Here is a 19,334-nt window from a genome sequence, read left to right as displayed (position 1 = left end):
ATGACATTTTATTTGATTAGATTTATTTTCAGATTTGATTTTTAAATGCAAAATATCAATACAGAAAAACACAATAATTTAGATTGGGGCCTATTCCTATGGGAATTTTCAATAGCTATTATAATAATACATGATAATCATGATTTACCTTCTTGACTGAATCAATTTTACCTTTTTTTATTATTATTATTATTTTGTTTTTGTTTTCCTTGACTTAATATGATCAAATTAGAAATAATTATAATGATAAAAATAGAAAATGTTATTATCCATAAATGTATATTTATCCAAATTATCCATCATTTCTTATCAGAACAATATATTTTCTAACATGAACGTGAATCTTTTTATTTTAAAAAATATATGAGTAAAAATAGCTCTTTACATTAATTCATAATTTTGCCCAATCAGATAATTACATATTTCTTTTTCTCTTTGTGAAACCTTGAACCAAATTACATCAAATCTTTTGAATAGTATTGACATCTTGATTGTTCATGTTTCTTAAACTATTTTTATAACATATATGCTATACTTATATAAATGATCTCATTAAATATATAAATGACCATTCAGTTATGATTAATGTTTATTAAGCATTTAATTTAATTTCATTCCACATCTCTGAACAGACATATAACCTCTTTTCACAGTTTCATTATAAAATAAATAAAACAGTATACAGGTGAAGTATCAAGGTCTGTTAACAAAACATGATCAAAAATATGTTCTGCCCTTAAGGTTCTCAGCCTTTTTCTATTCTTTAAATACGATTTTTTATATGTGATTTAGCTTCAGTGCTGTGCATAATTTGACTGAACAAAACTAAACATTAACTGCAAATAACTGTATAGTCGTAATAAAATTAAATGTTAAATATCTCTCTCTCCAATAATCAAACATAATATAAAAGTAGTAAACAAGTTCTTCAACAACGCGCAAAAGCGTATTTTATCAATGATAATAAGCTGGCCACACAGATTGTATTTGATGATTGTACGTTTAACACGTCAATCATCCTGTTGTCTCCGCCCACCGTGTCGATAGTGTTCCTGAAACCGCTCGTGCCTCCCTCCTCTACAGCTCAGGAAACCTGGATAACTCGCCGGGGGGGGGGGCAAAAAAACAAACAAACAAACAAACAGGTAAGTACTGTATTAATCTCTCTCTGTCGTTTATTGTTATTATTACTATAGTCATTTATTTCCGTAAGACACATAAAAGTTTCTAGTTCTCCCTATTTGGTGAACAATTTAAACAGAAGCGGATCCGTTTTCAGTTTGATGTCTCGAGCTCCCGTCAGCTTGGCTATTGAAATGACACATGTTTGCTGAATACTCTGTTGTCTTCATCGATAAACCGAATTTGTCTTTACCAGCTTTACGATTTTAACTTCCACAGTTAAAAAGAAAGTCCACTCATATTCATGTGATATGCTAGTTTCTTGTGTTGGCCTGACATCAGCTAAGTTAGCTGTGTTTATATGTGAGTTTGGTTCTGAGTTGCTAAGAAACTGCAGTTGCACTTATTAATTTTTCTTGCCATTCGTTTCTATGATGGTTTAAAATAGCATTTTGCCTTTTTGTACAAGATATCATAGATGCATTTTGTTTCTGCATTCATTTTTATGATCATACCTCATAAACTCACAAATGTCACTAGATGAGCTGCCTTTTGCATGTAAAACCCTGATTTAATGCAAGTACACTCAGATGATAAAAGCCTGATTTCCCACTCGTAACACTTAAATTAATTTGTGACTTGACACAGCTGACTGACACACTTTAACATTCTGAGACACTTTTTTAATTTTTATAAAGTTTTTGATTTGCAATGTGACAGAGCTTTGCATTTTACCTGTGCTCAACTGGCAACATTGTATTTTTAATTCATAACGACTCACCTAAAGAAAGGTAAAGCAACCGTGAGCAAAGGTCATTAGTGCTTTTTATTTATAATCTGTGAGGTCGCAACTGACTAATTATAGTCAAAGCCTTTGAAATTGCTTTGGCGTATCTGAATATAGGTCTTGAAACTATCATATATTTAATGCAAAACAAAAAAATTGCATTAAAACTCTTTGTGATGAAAGGTCAAAGCGTGCACATATGTGTGAGAACCCAGACAGCCAACAGAGCTCCTTTTGGCTCCTGAAAGGTAAAGCTTGAGACAGCCTGAGAGAGGAATGTACTTTTGGTCTACTGTGGTTTTGATTACTTGACAGTGTCGCCGGCCAACTTTTCAGGGACACATGAGGACAAAGTGGACAAGTTTATTTGAGTTTTTTAACAATTATTAAGACTTCTGCATTGATTTCGCAGAAGTCTTAACAAGCAGAAAATTAAAGTGCATGATAAGAGTATATCTGCATTTTGGTCAAATTCCAAAACAAAGTCTGCAGAATGTTGAACTACAGCTTGAACATCATCCATTTCATCCTAGATATTTACAGACTGTGTCAATAAATTAGGCCTCTCAATTGCAGGCATTTCCTGTCAGCCTATGCTCATACTATGAGAGCTTAATCTGTTGAATCTGTCGTCAGTTCACATTTCAAACATTCCTGTTCTCCACTGAGTAAAAAATTGCGATTACATCTCAACTGTAGTTTTCATTCATGGTCCTGGTGTTGCGTTTCAGGCTCAATTGCGGAATTTACATTATGTAGTGTCATCCAAGATTGATGCAGGACAGGTGTAATTCCACCCCAGACTGTCTGCTAAAAATTTAGCTTTTTTGCCATTACAGGAATACATTACAGTTTAAAACATATTAATATATAAAGTTATTTTAAGTTGAATTAAGAGACTTCTTTAAAAAAAAAAAAATATTTGGAAGGTAGTACATCTTCCATAATAAAAGGTCCTCAACTTCTATTTAGAATAATATATTGTTCATGTTCTTAGGGTTCATATATATTGCTTTTAGGATGTAGAATATCATGTTTAACTGCGAAAGGTAATCTTACTCTTTCTGTCTCTCTCCAAACCTTTTCTTCTCTGCGCAGCAGGGCACCTTTAACATCGGATAAAGAGGTTTACCATGCCCTGAGACCCTGTTCCAGCTGTCCTACTCGTTCTGTATTCTGTGTTTTATTTATTTCCTATTTTGAGGACCATCTTGCAAGGGTTGAAGAACAGAATTCAGCGTTCATGGATATAAAATCCTGGATTTTCTGGCATTTTTTTTTTTATTGGTTGAACTAAAACACGATTTCTCCCGCACTACTACAGTCTCTGACACTATTTTAAACCAAAACCAGAAGTGACATCCCTGTTCATCTCTATCACTTCCTAATCCTTGTTGTTTTTGGAGAGGACTGTATTTTTAGTCAACCACCTTGATAAGGTTTCATTTGATACTTCTCAAACAATATCCTCGGCTGGGCCGTTACGTTTGCTCTCTGTGCTTGTTTTGTGTTATTATAACCTTAGTTTGTGTTTATTTTTAGTCATTTGTAAGTTTGCTGACCTTAAGACAATGCACTGTTATTTGAAATTGTGCTTCCTATTTTATTTAAACAATTTGTAAGAATGGAAAATTGTTAAATTAATAACTGAAGAAAATCTGTTTAATGGTTACTTATTCAGATGCATACACCGTACCATTTAACCTTGACAAAACCTTGCCTTTTTCATATTGTGACATTTTGCCAGTGCAGTCAGTCAAGAGAGAAAAGCAAATAATCTGACATCTTAATCTTGTACATCTTCGTTTTTAAAACAAAACTGTCATTTTTGTTGGGATACTTGCAATACTAAACGGGAAATCTCCTTCTTGTATTGTGTTTTTGATTAGATTATCCTACAGGATTTAGCATTGTTTTCAAGAAAAATGCACTGATGGAAAGGATTTAACACTATCAGGGACAGAAAAAGCCTGCTGAAATTTTCTTGTGTTTGAAAAGACACCTGTTGAAACAACTGTCATCATTTGTAATTTTTAATTTTAACTCCGTTTACGTCAAGCCCATTATTTGGGCTTAAACCTAACACTTTTCAGAACAACTAGTGCATCCATCCAGAAAGTAATCTCTACAAATCAGAAGAAAGAACCCTACATGGGGCATTCAAGCTGTATAGTCCAAACATACTTTCCCCATCCCAGTGGCACTACCTTTTGAGCCCAGACGTCCAACATGCGCTCCCCAGGCCCAGAGAGCCCATCTACGACTGAGGAGGCTCTGCTCCATGGACAGTTCGGAGGTTGGAGCAGCGGAGGAGGAAGTGGAAGTAACAGCGACAGCAGCCCCAACAGCTCTGGAGGTGTTTCTTTGCCTTCCAGCCCTGCCTCCACCAACTATGCCCTGACCCTCACACCAACTCATATCCATGTCCAGCGGTTGTCTCCACGTATTGGAAAGCAGTCCAGGCTGATCCTGCCACTGGCGGAACTGACCGGATGCAGCTGCCCACGCTCGCCAGCCCCTCCTTTGCTGGTGCTTTACTGGTACCCTCAGGGACGTCGTCGGAAAGGTGTCTCTAGACACAGACAGGTGAGGGCATACTTGGCAGAGAGCAGAGTTGAGGCGGAGAAATGGAACACTGCCATACAGAGCCTTCTGAGGGGGATGGATGTCAACTCCACTACAGGTGGGTGTCAGGGTTTGATCATTCAAACATGCTTTGTCTCAGATATGTATATGCTTTTGTTAGTGGGAAACGTTTAATGTACCCCCTCAGTGTCTTCACTAAAGAGAAAAAATGCATCCAGATGCTGCTAATTCTTCAAGACGTCTGAGTCAGTGCTGTTGCGTTAATGTTGTGTCATTAGTTTGATGCCACTTTGATTTCTTTTATAGTGAGCTAAATTTATGTTAGTAAGAATCATGTCTGTCTGCATTTATTTTTGTAAGAGTGTGTTTGCTAGTTTGTGTTAGGTGTGCAGATCTTGAGTCAGTATAGTGGTTCTAATGGTGCGAAAATATAAATACACACCATTTATTTATATTTTCATCCGTCCAATTATGCTGGTAGGTAAAACTTGGATGTTTAAATTAAAGCAACAATGAAACAAATGTTTGCAATCAGCTGTTTAAACAAGAAAAAACAATGATACTTTATTACTTTTATAGGCAAAGTTGTGAAAGAATTGATGGGAAAGTCTTGCCTCAGTTAATTTGAAAATACATGAGTCAAACATCTGAAAAAGACAGCACCAATTTTCACCCACATGGGAAGTTTAAGAAGAAGTTTTGATCTTAACAAAATGCCAGCTAACATCTAGTTTAAGATCTTGACTGTATATTCACTGTTTTCTGGATAGATGTGACCTATCCCAATTTCCAATCTTAAAAAGAAAATGAATTGCTCTCAAATGCCATCCAGTTGAACCATTAATGTAAGAAACTCTGTGATTGATTTTTATTTTGTTGAATAAAATATGGAATTTGTTATTTGGATAGTTTAGGATGTGGAAGTGTTGTTTTCAGCCTAAAAATGAAGTCCTTATCCTCACTTGCTTGTTTTTGCTCTCTTATTGAGCAGAATTTTGTAAAAGCATTTTGCCCCGTCCCCGTCGACTGATGCTGCTGGTCAATCCATTCAGTGGCCGGGGTCAGGCAATGCAATGGTGTCAAACGCACATACTTCCAATGATAAGAGAAGCCAACATCAGCTACAACCTCATTCAGACAGGTAAGAACAACATGCACGATCACACTCATACAGCAGCAAATGGTTCAGACCAACAGTCCTAAGAATTTGATTGATTGAATTGAATGGATGTGACGTATGTGGTTTTGTTGTTAAACAGAACGTCAGAATCATGCACGTGAGCTGATCAAAGAGATCTTGCTACCAGAATGGGATGGAATCGTCATTGTTTCTGGAGATGGACTCTTGCACGAGGTAAATATCATAACAATCTCGAATGCTGTTGTCACATGTATTTAATTAACTTTTACCAAACAAATTTGCTTTGTAATGTTTCTTGGATCATCTGTGGAATTTATTAAAACAGGGTAAAACATGTTAAACGGCTCTTATCAGTAGCTGAAGATATAGCCAAATAAGTGAAAATATTTAATAACTGTACGAGCAAAGGATATTTAGAACATTCTAAATTACACAAGTTTGATTTTTTAAGTACCTGAATGATACCACTGGGTTTACTTTAATTTACTTTACTTATCCATTTTGTGGAAAATTGTCTTTGGCTTCGCAGTACATCACAGACAACATATGTATACGCTTAGGAAAGCATGCAATACACAATAATTTATGAAAAATCAGTCACTTGCTTTTAAAATTTTGACAGCATTGGGCACGAAAGATGACTGATAAACTGATAAAACTTTAGATTATGGAACAGATATTCACTATTAACTAAAAGTTTTCCCTCAATAAACTCCAAGGTAGGTGGTTATTATGTTTAGGTATGGGGTAGGTTGAAGGGATCTAAAATATGGTCATGCAGAATAAGGCATTATAAGTACTAATAAACAGCCAGTATGCTAGTAATAAAATTAAGTAAGTAGTTAGAAATTGTCCTTAGAATAAAGTGTTATCAATTGACTTTTAAAGCCTAATGTCTCTACATCTTATCCATTATCTTACTTGCTTCATTCACAACCTTGGACATCTTGACTCTAAAAAATCAATATATTTTCTACAAAATTTGTATAGACTATTTCAAGTATATTCCATGTAAAAATAAGATGATTTACATATTCATCTGTGTGTTCTCTTTGCAGGTGATAAATGGCCTTATGGAAAGGCCAGACTGGGAACAAGCAATAAAAACTCCAGTTGGAATCCTTCCTTGTGGCTCTGGAAATGCACTCGCTGGTTCCATCAACCACTGTGCAGGGTACGAAGTGTGCTTGAGCTCACCTGGGACACATTGTGTGAAAATCTCCAGTTCTTCAAAGAACCTCCCTTTTTAAAGGAACACTTCACTCCAAACTTAAATTGTCATGATTTACTCACCTACATTTCAAACACATATATTGTAATTATTTCTGTCAACTCTCATTGTACAGGAAATAAATATCTGAAAATTTGTATATGGAAAAACAACAGCATTGTGTTCCCTCTGTAGAGATGAATGATATTTTAAAATATTTGTTTCATTGTACAAAAAACTTGCCTTTTCTGTTATTGAGATGAGTTTCATACATTTCTCAAGGGCTGTTTGCTGTTGTGTAGGTGTACTGATTGCAATGTACCTACTTTTACACTCATAGGCAAGATCCATGTAATGCAGAGGTGATGATTCATGGCAGTATTTAAATACTTTTATGAGTCATGTTTTAAATATGGATAGTAAATTAAGTTGTTTTTTTTTCATCATGAATATTTCTATTTTCCTGTCTGTCTCTCAGATATGACATGTGCCTTCGGGAGCCTCTCCTTCTCAACTGCTGTTTTCTGCTGTGCCGGGGTGGGGTTAAACCAATGGACTTGGTCTCTGTTACAACCAGCCCATGCACTTCATCCACATCCAATCAGAATGGGCACCCACCCGCTCCCAGGAGGCTTTTCTCTTTCCTTTCAGTGGCCTGGGGTTTTGTGTCTGATGTGGACATAGAGAGTGAGCGCTACAGAGGGCTGGGCTCGGCACGGTTTACACTGGGAACACTAGTGAGATTGGCGTCTCTGCGCTCCTATAAGGGCCGTCTTTCCTACCTTCCACCTGCTATAGTCAACCCCGATGCCACACCTCAGCCGCCCCGAAGGCCACTTTCACGTAGCATTACTGAAGGCTTGACGGGATTTTGTCGCACTCCCATTCACCGCACCTGTTCAGACATGGGCCTGAGTGAACAAAGAAGTCTCTGTAAGGGAGATGGGGAGAGAGAGCGGGAAAGGCAGGAGAGAGAGCGAGAGAGGGAGAGGAGGAGAGAGAGGGCAAGAGGGGTTGGGGTAGTGAGAGCTAGCAGTCTCGCAGAAGACAGAGAGAGAGAGGTGGAAGCAGAAGAGAAGATGGAGGAGACGTCAGGGACCAGCTCGGAATCAGATGAAAGGGAAGAGTGTGACAGCATAGCCAGTAATAATGGGAACAGGGAAGAAGAGAATAAACCGGGTGGGGATGAGATCGACAGAGAAGACTTGATGAAAGTGAGAGATGAGGTAAACGAGTGCAATGAGTGTTATCAAACGACTCCACCTGAGATGAAACACATGCAACGTAAAAACTCGGCCCCTTCTAGCCAGATAATTAATGCCTTCTTCAGCCAGCCAATCGGTGCAGACACTGACCAAGACTTGGAGCTGGCAGCCTATGGCAAGGAGGATGAAGACATAAATGGCACCTACTTTCAGCGAGAGGCGTTTCCACTTGACAAATCTCGTGAGCGAGCCCTCACTATCTCATCTTCTCCGTTCCGTCAGTCTCCTTTCAAAGCGTTTAAATCTAAAACTTTGGACCAGAACCAGAACCCCTCACGGCCTCGGCCCCTCTCTCTTCTCCGCCAATCGCATTCAAACTCTCTCCCTCCGGAAAAAAATCCATCCCTTGCCCTGTCCCTCTCCCCGACCCCCACTTCATCTCCATCTTGCACCTCTCCTCACTCTTCTTATCTTGCGCCACGTCCTAACCCACCCAGCTCGTCTTCCCCATCCCCTTCTATTCATTCACCGACCCCTTCCTTCAACTTTGACCTTGCGGATACTGGAGGACCCCTGAAGAACTGCCCTCACATGACATCCTCCATCAACCTGCCAGAGGATGATCTGCTACCTCCTCTGGACCAACCTCTTCCTACAAGTGACTGGGTCACTATTGAGGGGGATTTTGTCCTGGTTCTTGCCATCTATCAGACCCACCTGGGAGCAGATCTTTTTGCTGCGCCTCAGGCTCAATTTGATGATGGGCTGATCCATCTGACATTTGTGCGGGCTGGTATCTCACGGGCAACACTGCTTAGACTGTTCCTAGCAATGGAGAGAGGAGCCCATTTGTCTGTTAGCTCTCCCTACGTTAGTCATATTTCTGCTCGGGCGTTTCGCCTTCAGCCACTTTCACCGCGAGGAACCCTCACTGTAGATGGAGAGGTAGTGCCCTATGGGCCACTGCAGGCTCAGGTGAGCTTCGTCAGTGTTTAATATATATATATATATATATATATATATATATATATATATATATATATATATATATATATATATATATATATATATATATATATATATATATATAATATAAAAAATATGAAAGCTTTCTATCTTAACATGCCTGATTGTACCTTCTTTCGTCACAGGTTCATCCCTCCATGGCCCGTTTGATTGTTGGGGACTCTGGAATAAAGATTACAAGATTTTGACCTGTTTGGATTTGAACAGGCAGGGATTAGTTTGGCTCTTTGAATTATATAATATTTAGCCATCCGCATATTGTAGGGTGGGGGTGGGGAGAGAGACAGAAAGCAAGCAGTTGCTATTAGGGATGTAATGATTCACTCAACTCACGATTTGATTTGATTCATGATTTCTTTTTTTTTTCTTTTTTTACATAATTAGATTTAAGACAAATTATAAATTAAATGTGTCCTTTTATTATTGCTTGAACAAAATGCTGCACATTTCTTTGTGAAATTGAAATATTACTATAATAATATACTAATATAGCACTTGCATATTATTGATCTCTTGTTGGATTTGATTGCTTCTATTGTCCTCATTTGTTAGTCACTTTGGATAAAAGTGTCTGCTAAATGAAAAAATTGTAATATTAAGTAAATGTACATGACAAAACTAAAACTGAAATTTTATTACAAGCCCCAAATCAAATAAGTAACACCAAGAAAATAAATCTCTTCATATTAAACAAAATAAGGCTTTGTCTATGCTCTTTCTATTTAAAATGAGAGGCAACCACTGCATTTTAATCATGATCCAAACAAAGATGCTGGATACAAGCAACAGGTGCAGTTTTAATCTAAATTAGATTGTAGAATTATGAAATTTGAAGCAAAAACAATGGTTTTACTTCAGTTTTGTGAAACTATACAAATATTTTGAGAACATAGTTGAAAAAAATCCTTAAAGTTAGGTGTAAAAAAAATCCTGAAATCTAAAAATGTATTGATTGAAAAAAAAAAAAAACATTGTTTTTGCCTTTTCATGTCTATTATTGTCATTTTATTTTTTTGAAAAACTGAGACCTAGAGGACATAGCATAACATATGAATAAAATATAATTTTTACAAAAATCGTTTGATCATTTATTTCTTATGCTCTAAACAATGTAATGACATGAAACAATGCTAAATTCACAAAGCTTTTTTTTCTGGTTCTCAGAGAGGCAAGATGAAAATAAAAAATACCATCTAAACTTTTCTAAAGACAGTAAGTTCCCCTCAGACATGCATTAATATAAACTTCTACCCCTAAATGAATTGCGATTTGTTTAGCATCTCAACAGATTTGAATCGTCACATATTTGAATAAATTTTCAACCGGCTTGCGGTTAATTGTTACATCTGTAGTTGCAATCACTGCTTTTACTGGGATTAACTAAGGGATTGCTTATTCAAGCTGCATATGCAAGGAGTATTTTTTTTAATTTAAGGAAGGGATGAAAACTTGGACGACTGTAGGGTTACACTTGGATTCCCTACACTGTAGTTTGAGAGAGAACACTAAAATGTCTATGTAGGAGGAAACGGCGAAACTGAATGTGTCCAAGTGGTGTATACATTTTAATATAATTTGATTCACAGCTGTGCCCCTGCCTTATTTTAAAGTGGAAAAAAATGACAGACACGAACAAAATAGCCAGCTTTTAGGTTGTCATGCCCACATCCAAATATGGCTCCAACCGTTTTGCATAATAGGTATCCCTGGAATGCATCCCTCTCCTTTTTATTTACATACTTGTTTAGTATCACTTGCTCTGAAACCTCAATTTGTAAAGATTTATCTGCATCAAACTAAGTTTCCATCCAACTTTTGAAAACTTGTTTTATGGGACTGATCAGAAATGCAATTAGTTCCATCTTACGTACATCCATTTTTTTTTTTTTTTTTGCGAGTATTTTTGGGACAAAATAATTTTGTAGATTGAGTAAAACAGTTAAATGAAGGATTTTATATTTTATATTGTATTGCTAGTTTGTGTAAGAAATGCATGTGGTGATGATGATGATGATGATGATTATATTAAGTAACAACTACATGCATTGCAGTGAACACCGAAATAATGCTAGGAAAACTTCCAGTTCAGCATTTTTCTTCCCCCCAGTAATATTGTATCACTGTCTTGACATAATCCAAACTTGCATAACGTTTTGCTCATTTTTATTCCTAATGAATGAGAAAGAACTGGAAGTTATCGATCAACTGGTAATGCACTTTTAACTCCCTTTACTGAAAGATTCATCTGTTAAATATTAGGCAAAGACTATTTCATAGTGATCAGCAACTTGATAACATTTTAGACTATTTATCTCATTTGTAAGACTGATTCACTGAGTCATTTGTTTTTTTCTGCTGTCTTGAGAACAGGCCTTTGAAAAGTCCAGCTGTGGAGCTGATTAAGATTGTAATGGAGCCTTTCCAGTGCTTTTAATTTTAACTAAATATTAGAAAAAATTTGCTATTTACGTTTCTTCTGTCCTTTTCATTTTCCAGAGGACCACAAATGTTCCTCTCTTTTGTGAATTTACAATGATTATCAAATAATTTTTAAATCCAATAACTTGACTGGAGTTTCTGAACAACTGTTTCTGTCTAGTGCAATCATTTCAGCTTCTGTTGATCAGCGATGTCCTCATATCTTAAGTGTCTAGCTGGTATGTAAGTCTAGTCATTTTATTTGCAAGTCCGGAAACTCAAAATGATTTTGCAATCAGATGGCCAGGTATTTGTTTTTGATTTTCATTCCCTATATTTCCTTCCTCCTGATCTCCATGCTTTGTACCAGATCTTTAGAGATCTAATACATTTGTAATAAAGCTGCTGTCCATCTTGAATATGCCAGTTTAAGATGTCTCTTCATTCTACGATGCTTGTTTTAAGATTGTAAGAATATAATATTAAACATATTACATCATTTACAGTTTCTGGTATGGTTATGGTTTAATTTCAGATAAAGTTTTACTATGAAACCTTTAATTTGCGCCTCCAGTCTTTTACCTTCTGTAGGCTTTCCAAGCTAGGAGAAATAACTGTACAATAGAGGTATCACTACAGACACTGAGGATAAAAACTTTGGTCTGGTCTGATTCAACAAATCTCAGCTCAGTAATGTTTTTCTTTTTTGATTAGCACACAAACAAAAAGGAGCTGGAACTATGAAAAACGTCTTAGACAATATGAGTAAGGCACCAGTGGTCTGATAGCCTGTTTCACTTCTCTAGGTCTCTTTTTGGTTATTAGGTTTGCACAACTTTGTAAACAAGGAAGGCAACGTCTCAAACTCTCTTCCTCTTTTTCTTTCAGCTCTTCATCCTTCTCTTCACAGTCTACCCCACACCACCCACTGTAAACTTTTTATGATAACGACCAACTGGCTGTACATTACACAGCTGCTTATTGAAACATCATCTGAGATGTAATTATTTGAGCTTTCTTGTAGATTACACTATAAAGCTTTCACCTAGAAAAAATAGTCCTTTACATTGTTGGAAACAATTAGCCTAGTTACAAGATAAACACTATAATATATTATTATTATTATTACTCTTCAAACCAATCCGCTTGATCTATAGGCATACAACTTATTTAGCCTGATTGAAACGTCTTCTCCAGCTTCTTTTCTTCTTCTCTGTCTCTCAAGAGTTTCTTGGTCTTCCGAACCATCTTTTCGTTTTCTTCGTTTAACAAATGTATAGACGCTCAAGAGTGTCCAGTTAAACCTTTTATTTTGGCTTAAAGTCTCGAAACCTGTGATTATTTACCGCGGAGTGATACGAGAGACGTGAAAGTAGCACTGGTTCCTTGACCAACGGTGACTGAAAAACTGCAGTTGACCAATAACCCATTGAGAGACATTATAAAAAAAAAAAAAAAAATGAAAGCATAAAATCATGCTATGAAATTATCTGTGCATTGATAAAAACAAAGTTTAACATGTGCCCTCTCACCACAAGGTGGCGTAAACAAACCATTTGCACAGCGCTTCGTGGTGTTTTCGTATAGAGAGATGAATGGTTAATATTGCTGCATTTCTTAACATTTCACTTTGTCATTGATCAGCATCAATTAGATCAGTGTAATTTTAGTATCATACTAAAATAGATACCATATAGCATCTAAAAGCGATACTATTATAGTTTTAATTAATATTTAGAATTTATGTAATTTTTTTAATTTTATTTTCCATTTTAAGTTTACACGATGTCCTTACCTTAGTAATTTAGTTTTTTTAACCTTATATTTCTATACACATATCTATAGTATCTAACTATATCTATAAAATAACCTCTATATAGTTCTATAAATACATTTTATTTCAGCTTTAGTTTATTTTAGTCATCAAATCAAAATGAAAGAAAATACTAGATGTTTCCTTTGCAAATAGCTGAAATAAAATATGATGATTATTTTTTTTTCTGTGTTTGAGTTGCTGTGTTTTCTGTGTTTGAATGCTTATGTCAAGTAAGGAAAAACCTTTTTATGGTTTCAGTTTTAGTTATTTATAATATCCCTGGTACAGATGATTTTCGTTTCTGTATATGCATTACCAAATCTATATTAAGAAACAACTGGTGACCTTGAGTGTTCTTTTGTTAAGGAAATTTTTTTGCACCGGTTATGTTTCACCTGTTTTACAGGAAGATTTATCCAAGTCTGGAGGGTGGGGGAGGAACCTAAAAAAAGTTTGGGAGGTGTGTGTTTTACTTTCATATGTGTATTATAAGCCGTATGTGAATTATAAACAAAGATGTGTGAGAGCACAACTGTCAGTCGTCCAGGTGAACTCAGGGAAACAGTCTAAAGCAGTGATGGCTTGTTTGAATTTGAGCTTCTTACTCATGTTGTCCGTGCTGGTAGGGGTCACAGAAGCTTCTCTACCACAATTCAGCCACCAAGGAGCCATGGCCCATGGAGACATCATCATTGGAGGTCTTTTCCCCATCCACGAGGCAGTGGAGGCAGTGAACAATACTGGCTTAGACAGCTTCTCTACTCATCAGCGTCCAAACTGCAGCAGGTGAGAGTTCATTGTGAAGAATAGTCATGAAGGTCACACCAAAAAAAACACTGATCTTTTTTTTTTTCGTCATTGGATAATTTAGTGAATTTATTCATGTTGGATATTAAATATTTGTTAATTGGTCATTTACGGGCACTATACAGTAACATTTTGATTTGCAGGGTAAAAAAATATAATTTTTATTTTACAGTGAAAAGTTACAGTTAGATTCAAAATTTGGGCAGAAGGGTTTCAGTGACATATTGCTGGTGTTTTAATGTTTAATTTAATAATAGTTTTTACAGTTGATATATATATATATATATATATTTATAGTTATTAATATTTATAATTACTGAATGAAATGCTAAATTATTTATCATAACATTTAGGTAATTATTTAGTATTGTTTTTAAGTCTTATTGTGTCTCTTTAGATTCTACACAAAAGGTCTAAATCAGGCTCTAGCTATGATTCATGCTGTGGAAATGGCAAACGGGTCACCCATGTTGAGCAGTTTGAACATTACTCTTGGATACCGCATCTATGACACATGTTCTGATGTCACGACTGCACTTTGGGCCGTCCAAGATCTCACACGGCCGTTCTCAGACTGTGACTCACTAACAAACTCTTCTCATCCAGTCCAGCCGATAATGGCAGTAATTGGGCCCTCTTCTTCTGAGATCTCCATCGCAGTTGCCAGGGAACTCAACCTTCAGTTTATTCCACAGGTAAGTTAACCATGAAGTAATTCATAAAAATAAAGGTTCCAAAAGCGTGGTTTTGCAGCAATGCCATAGAATAATCATTTTTGGTTCCTCAAAAACCTTACATTAAACAGTTCTTAAAAGAACATTTATTTTCCTTTGTGTGAAGAACATTTTAAAATAACTTTTGTTCAACTATAAAGAATGTTTTGTCCAATGGAAAGATTTAATGAATTTTTGATTTTTTTCATGGAGCTATAGATAGCAATAAAAAACATTAATTTTTAAGAGTTTTTAACTTTAATTGCTGTCTGTTCATCTGTTGTGCAGATAAGTTATGCATCTACAGCTACGATTCTGAGTGACAAAAGTCGTTTCCCTGCTTTCATGAGGACTGTCCCCAATGATGAGTACCAAACCCATGCCATGGTAAAACTTCTGAAGGACAATAAATGGACCTGGGTTGGCATTATCATTACAGATGGAGACTATGGGCGTTCTGCTATGGAAAGTTTTGTTAAGAACACTGAAACCGAGGGAATTTGTGTGGCCTTTAAGGCAATCCTATCAGACTCACTAGGAGATGAACAAAAATTAAACATCCAAATCAACAACACTGTGGACATCATTGAAAAAAATACCAAGGTTAATGTGGTGATCTCATTTGCTAAAGCATCCCAAATGATGTTGCTATTTCAGGGCCTGCATAGTAGGAATGTTTCAAATAAGATATGGGTGGCCAGTGATAACTGGTCAACAGCTAAACATATCTTGAAAGACGTTAACCTCTCTGATATAGGGAATGTATTGGGCTTCACCTTCAAGAGTGGAAATGTTACAACTTTTCATCAATACCTAACGAATCTCCAGTTTGAAAGTGAAGCTGAGCTGAAAAATCCATTCCTGGAAGAATTTTTTAAACAGCCTGATATAGGAAATGCTACAAATGCAATACAGAACCTGATCAAAAACAAAGATTTGGACATGGTCTTCAGTGTTCAGATGGCAGTCAGTGCTATTGCTAATGCTGTGGCTGAACTATGTGTAAAAAAACAATGCAAGACCACTACAGCTATCCAGCCCTGGGAGGTATTTTACCACACTATATGAGACACTTGCTGTCAAAATCAAAAAAATTATTTTTTTTTTTTACTTGTCACAATCGAAATCCTAAAAGTCATTGCATGTTTGTGTTTCAGCTCTTAAAACAGTTGAGGAACATCACTTTTGAGAAAGAAGGAGAAATATACAATTTTGATGCAAACGGCGACATCAATTTGGGCTATGATGTCTGCCTATGGGAGGAACATGAATCTGAGGAACGTGACATAATCGCAGAATACTATCCATCTAACAGCAGTTTTACTTTCACTAGGAAAAATCTAAGTGATATTGAGGTAATGTGTTCTCATTAATTGTCATGTTTAATTGAATTGAATTGGCACAATAATTATAAGAAAATGCAAACTTATATTTCAGAAAATATGCTCATTGTTGTTAAAAGATCCCTACATTATTACAGGAAAATATCTTGTGATTACTGTGCCGCTGCTAATGCACTATTAAATTAAAGATGACAAACGATAGAACAGTAAAATGGACAGTAGAGTATAACAAAATCTTGAACAATACATTTTACCAGACATGACTGAGTGTGAAAAAAAAAAAAATTGAAGGAAATATCAATTTGCTAAATGAATCCAAATTACATGATTCATATTCTTTAGGTTTCTGGACCCAATATTTTTTAAATTTACAAATGTAATAAAAATACAGGTATTGGTATCAGCAAGTACCAAAAATAAAAGTATCTGTATCGGAATCGTTCTGGAAAAATTGGTATTGGTGCATCCCTAATTATTATTATTATTATTATTATTTTTAACATTTCATGCACAAACCATGCATTTTTTTTATAGTTTATTTAAAAGTTTTATAAAGCCTTCTCTAAAACAATTTTCCACTAATTTCTTCTCAGAACGTGGTATCTAAGTGTTCAGACAGCTGTCAGCCAGGGGAGTATAGAAAAACAGCAGAGGGTCAGCACACTTGTTGTTATGAGTGTCTCGTCTGTGGGGAAAACCAATACTCCAACCACACAGGTAGATTCCTTGGTGCCACTTTACACTAAAGATGAAAATCTCTGATCTTCATTTCAAATTTTATTCCAGCAGTCAATAAATACAATGTTTTTTTCTTTCAGATGCAGATGCATGTTCCATGTGCGACACTGAGAATACGTGGTCAAGCACTAATAGCTCAGAATGTCTTCCCAAGCCTAATGAGTTCTTTGAGTGGAATTGTGTGTTCGCTATCATTCTGTTGATGCTGACTGCCTTCGGGATCCTCCTCCTCTTCTCAGTGTTTGCACTGTTCTTCTGGCAAAGGGACTCTCTGGTGGTAAAGGCTGCAGGCGGGCCGCTTTGTCATCTGATACTTTTTTCCCTGCTGGGTAGTTTTGTCAGTGTAATTTTCTTTGTGGGTGAACCAAGCAATGAGACATGTATGGTGAGGCAGGTCATCTTTGGCCTGAGCTTCACGCTGTGTGTTTCATGCATCTTGGTGAAGTCCTTAAAGATCCTTCTGGCATTCCAGATGAACCTAGACCTGAAGGAGCTTCTTCGCAAGCTCTACAAGCCGTATGTGATCATCTGCATCTGCATGGGGCTCCAAGTCACCATTTGCACTATTTGGCTGACCTTGCACATGCCATTTAAAGGCAAAGAGGTGCAGGCCAAATCCATTCTCCTGGAATGCAAAGAGGGCTCAGATGTGATGTTTGGGTTAATGCTGGGTTACATAGCTTTGTTGGCGCTGATATGTTTCACATTTGCTTATAAAGGCAGAAAACTTCCGCAGAAGTATAACGAGGCCAAGTTCATCACATTCGGTATGCTAATCTACCTCATGGCCTGGGTCATATTCATCCCAGTGTACATCACAATCCATGGCAAATATGTACCGGCTGTGGAGGTGGTTGTTATTCTCATTTCAAACTACGGGATCCTGAGCTGCCACTTTTTGCCAAAGTGTTACATAATTATTTTCAAAAAGGAGCAAAACACCAAAGATGCATTCCTGAACAGTGTTTATGAATATGCCAAAAAGAGTGCCGAGAACATCAGGGGCTTGACTGGAATTGATCCACAAAGAAAAACAGAGAATTCAGTCTACGTCATTTCCAATCCATCACTTGTGACTGAGGAGAAACAAGTTTCTGTACCAAAAATAGAAAATGTGGCTTAAAATATGAACATGAAACATGAAACTTCAATAGACTTATTTTGTTTTTGTTTTTGTTGTTGTTGTTTATTTATTTTTACATACAATTATCTTTTAAAGGGGACATCATATATGCCCATTTCCACAAGTTGGTATGATTCTTTAGGGCCTTCATAAAATATCCGTAACATACTTTGGTTCCAATTGTTCAAAGGTCATGTAAAAAAACACCCTTTTTACCTGGTCAAAATCAGCTCTCTTCACAGCGACCCGTTTCTTTAAATGATAATGAGCTACTGCTTACCTCACCCCTCTCTTCCATGGGTCATGTCTTGAAACTTAAAGGGATAGTTCACTCAAAAATGAAAATTTGATGTTTATCTGCTTACCCCCAGGGCATCCAAGATGTAGGTGACTTTGTTTCTTCAGTAGAACACAAAGATATTTTATTCAAATTGTTGCAGTCTAGCAGTCTTATAATGTGGATGAGAATCACATCCAATATATATAAAAATTTAAATTTGTGTTCTTTATATATATATATATATATATATATATATATATATATATATATATATATATATATATATATATATATATATATATATATAAAGAACACAAATTTAAATTTTTGGGTGAACCATCCCTTTAATTAAATGGGGGGAAAATGTACAAAAGGTAAAATTTCATCCAATGTCCCTTTTAAGATCTGTAAGAAAGGCCAAACTTTATGATGCTTAATCTAAATGATTAATACTTTCCTTTAATTGTGGAAAACAAATAAATACATATGTTAGTATTTGTACTATTATATATTTTTGTGTACTGTGTATAAATTTTTTAATTGTAGCAATAATGTTTACAATAATGTTTAGTTTGTCAACACAAACTATTACATTATCACAACCAATAAACAGTTATTCTTCTGACATGAACATCTATTATGAATATTTACTGTTAAAAATTATTAATAATAAAAAGATACTGAAATTAATTTGTATGAAATAAGCATTATAGATAATTAAATGTTGTCAAGCTAATATTGATTTCACAGCTCAATGCATTAACTAATGCAACGTTTACCCATTTAATTTTGCATATCTACAATGGGGGGGATCCTTGAAAATGGTTTACTTTATTAAAATTAACGTTCTAGAAGCTGGGACTTTTCCAGTAAATTTACAATCAACATCTTCCATATCCTGTGGAGAATGAAACTGTCTTTTCTGTTTGCTCTTCTTTTTTCTCTTTTGTATGACAGTATCTCTCTTGGCTAGAGGCCTAACACATCACAGATACTAGAGAAACATAATGCCAGAAGCT

General features: G+C 35.9%; 2 protein-coding genes across 2 annotated transcripts; both read left to right on the top strand.

Moving 5' to 3' along the window:
• Window positions 1-3,971: 3,971 nt before the first annotated feature.
• Window positions 3,972-9,444, top strand: LOC113079872 (sphingosine kinase 2-like). Its single transcript, XM_026252095.1, has 6 exons — window positions 3,972-4,592; window positions 5,487-5,636; window positions 5,755-5,849; window positions 6,695-6,810; window positions 7,325-9,026; window positions 9,203-9,444. The coding sequence occupies exons 1-6, from the start codon at window positions 4,139-4,141 to the stop codon at window positions 9,263-9,265; spliced, it is 2,580 nt and encodes an 859-aa protein (XP_026107880.1). The 5' UTR covers window positions 3,972-4,138; the 3' UTR covers window positions 9,266-9,444.
• Window positions 9,445-13,825: 4,381 nt separating this feature from the next.
• LOC113079871 (G-protein coupled receptor family C group 6 member A-like) lies at window positions 13,826-18,035 on the top strand. The gene is made up of 6 exons (XM_026252094.1): window positions 13,826-14,097; window positions 14,516-14,813; window positions 15,120-15,878; window positions 15,989-16,186; window positions 16,768-16,891; window positions 16,993-18,035. The coding sequence occupies exons 1-6, from the start codon at window positions 13,889-13,891 to the stop codon at window positions 18,033-18,035; spliced, it is 2,631 nt and encodes an 876-aa protein (XP_026107879.1). The 5' UTR covers window positions 13,826-13,888.
• The last annotated feature ends 1,299 nt before the right edge of the window (window positions 18,036-19,334 follow it).

The sequence above is a fragment of the Carassius auratus genome, unplaced genomic scaffold (assembly GCF_003368295.1).
Source record: "Carassius auratus strain Wakin unplaced genomic scaffold, ASM336829v1 scaf_tig00029622, whole genome shotgun sequence".
NCBI lineage: Eukaryota > Metazoa > Chordata > Actinopteri > Cypriniformes > Cyprinidae > Carassius > Carassius auratus.
The sequence above is the reverse complement of the archived record's forward strand: the minus strand, read 5'-3'. Positions and strand labels throughout refer to the sequence as shown.

What these genes read in the sequence shown, in the direction of transcription:
- LOC113079872 (XM_026252095.1), top strand. Translation starts at nt 4,139, where the DNA reads ATGCGCTCCCCAGGCCCAGAGAGCCCATCTACGACTGAGGAGGCTCTG. An exon ending in GGATGTCAACTCCACTACAG is followed by an intron (nt 4,593 to 5,486) that starts GTGGGTGTCAGG and finishes CTTATTGAGCAG; the next exon opens with AATTTTGTAAAAGCATTTTG. An exon ending in GAGATGGACTCTTGCACGAG is followed by an intron (nt 5,850 to 6,694) that starts GTAAATATCATA and finishes TTCTCTTTGCAG; the next exon opens with GTGATAAATGGCCTTATGGA.
- LOC113079871 (XM_026252094.1), top strand. Translation starts at nt 13,889, where the DNA reads ATGGCTTGTTTGAATTTGAGCTTCTTACTCATGTTGTCCGTGCTGGTA. An exon ending in CAGCGTCCAAACTGCAGCAG is followed by an intron (nt 14,098 to 14,515) that starts GTGAGAGTTCAT and finishes GTGTCTCTTTAG; the next exon opens with ATTCTACACAAAAGGTCTAA. An exon ending in AAAATCTAAGTGATATTGAG is followed by an intron (nt 16,187 to 16,767) that starts GTAATGTGTTCT and finishes ATTTCTTCTCAG; the next exon opens with AACGTGGTATCTAAGTGTTC.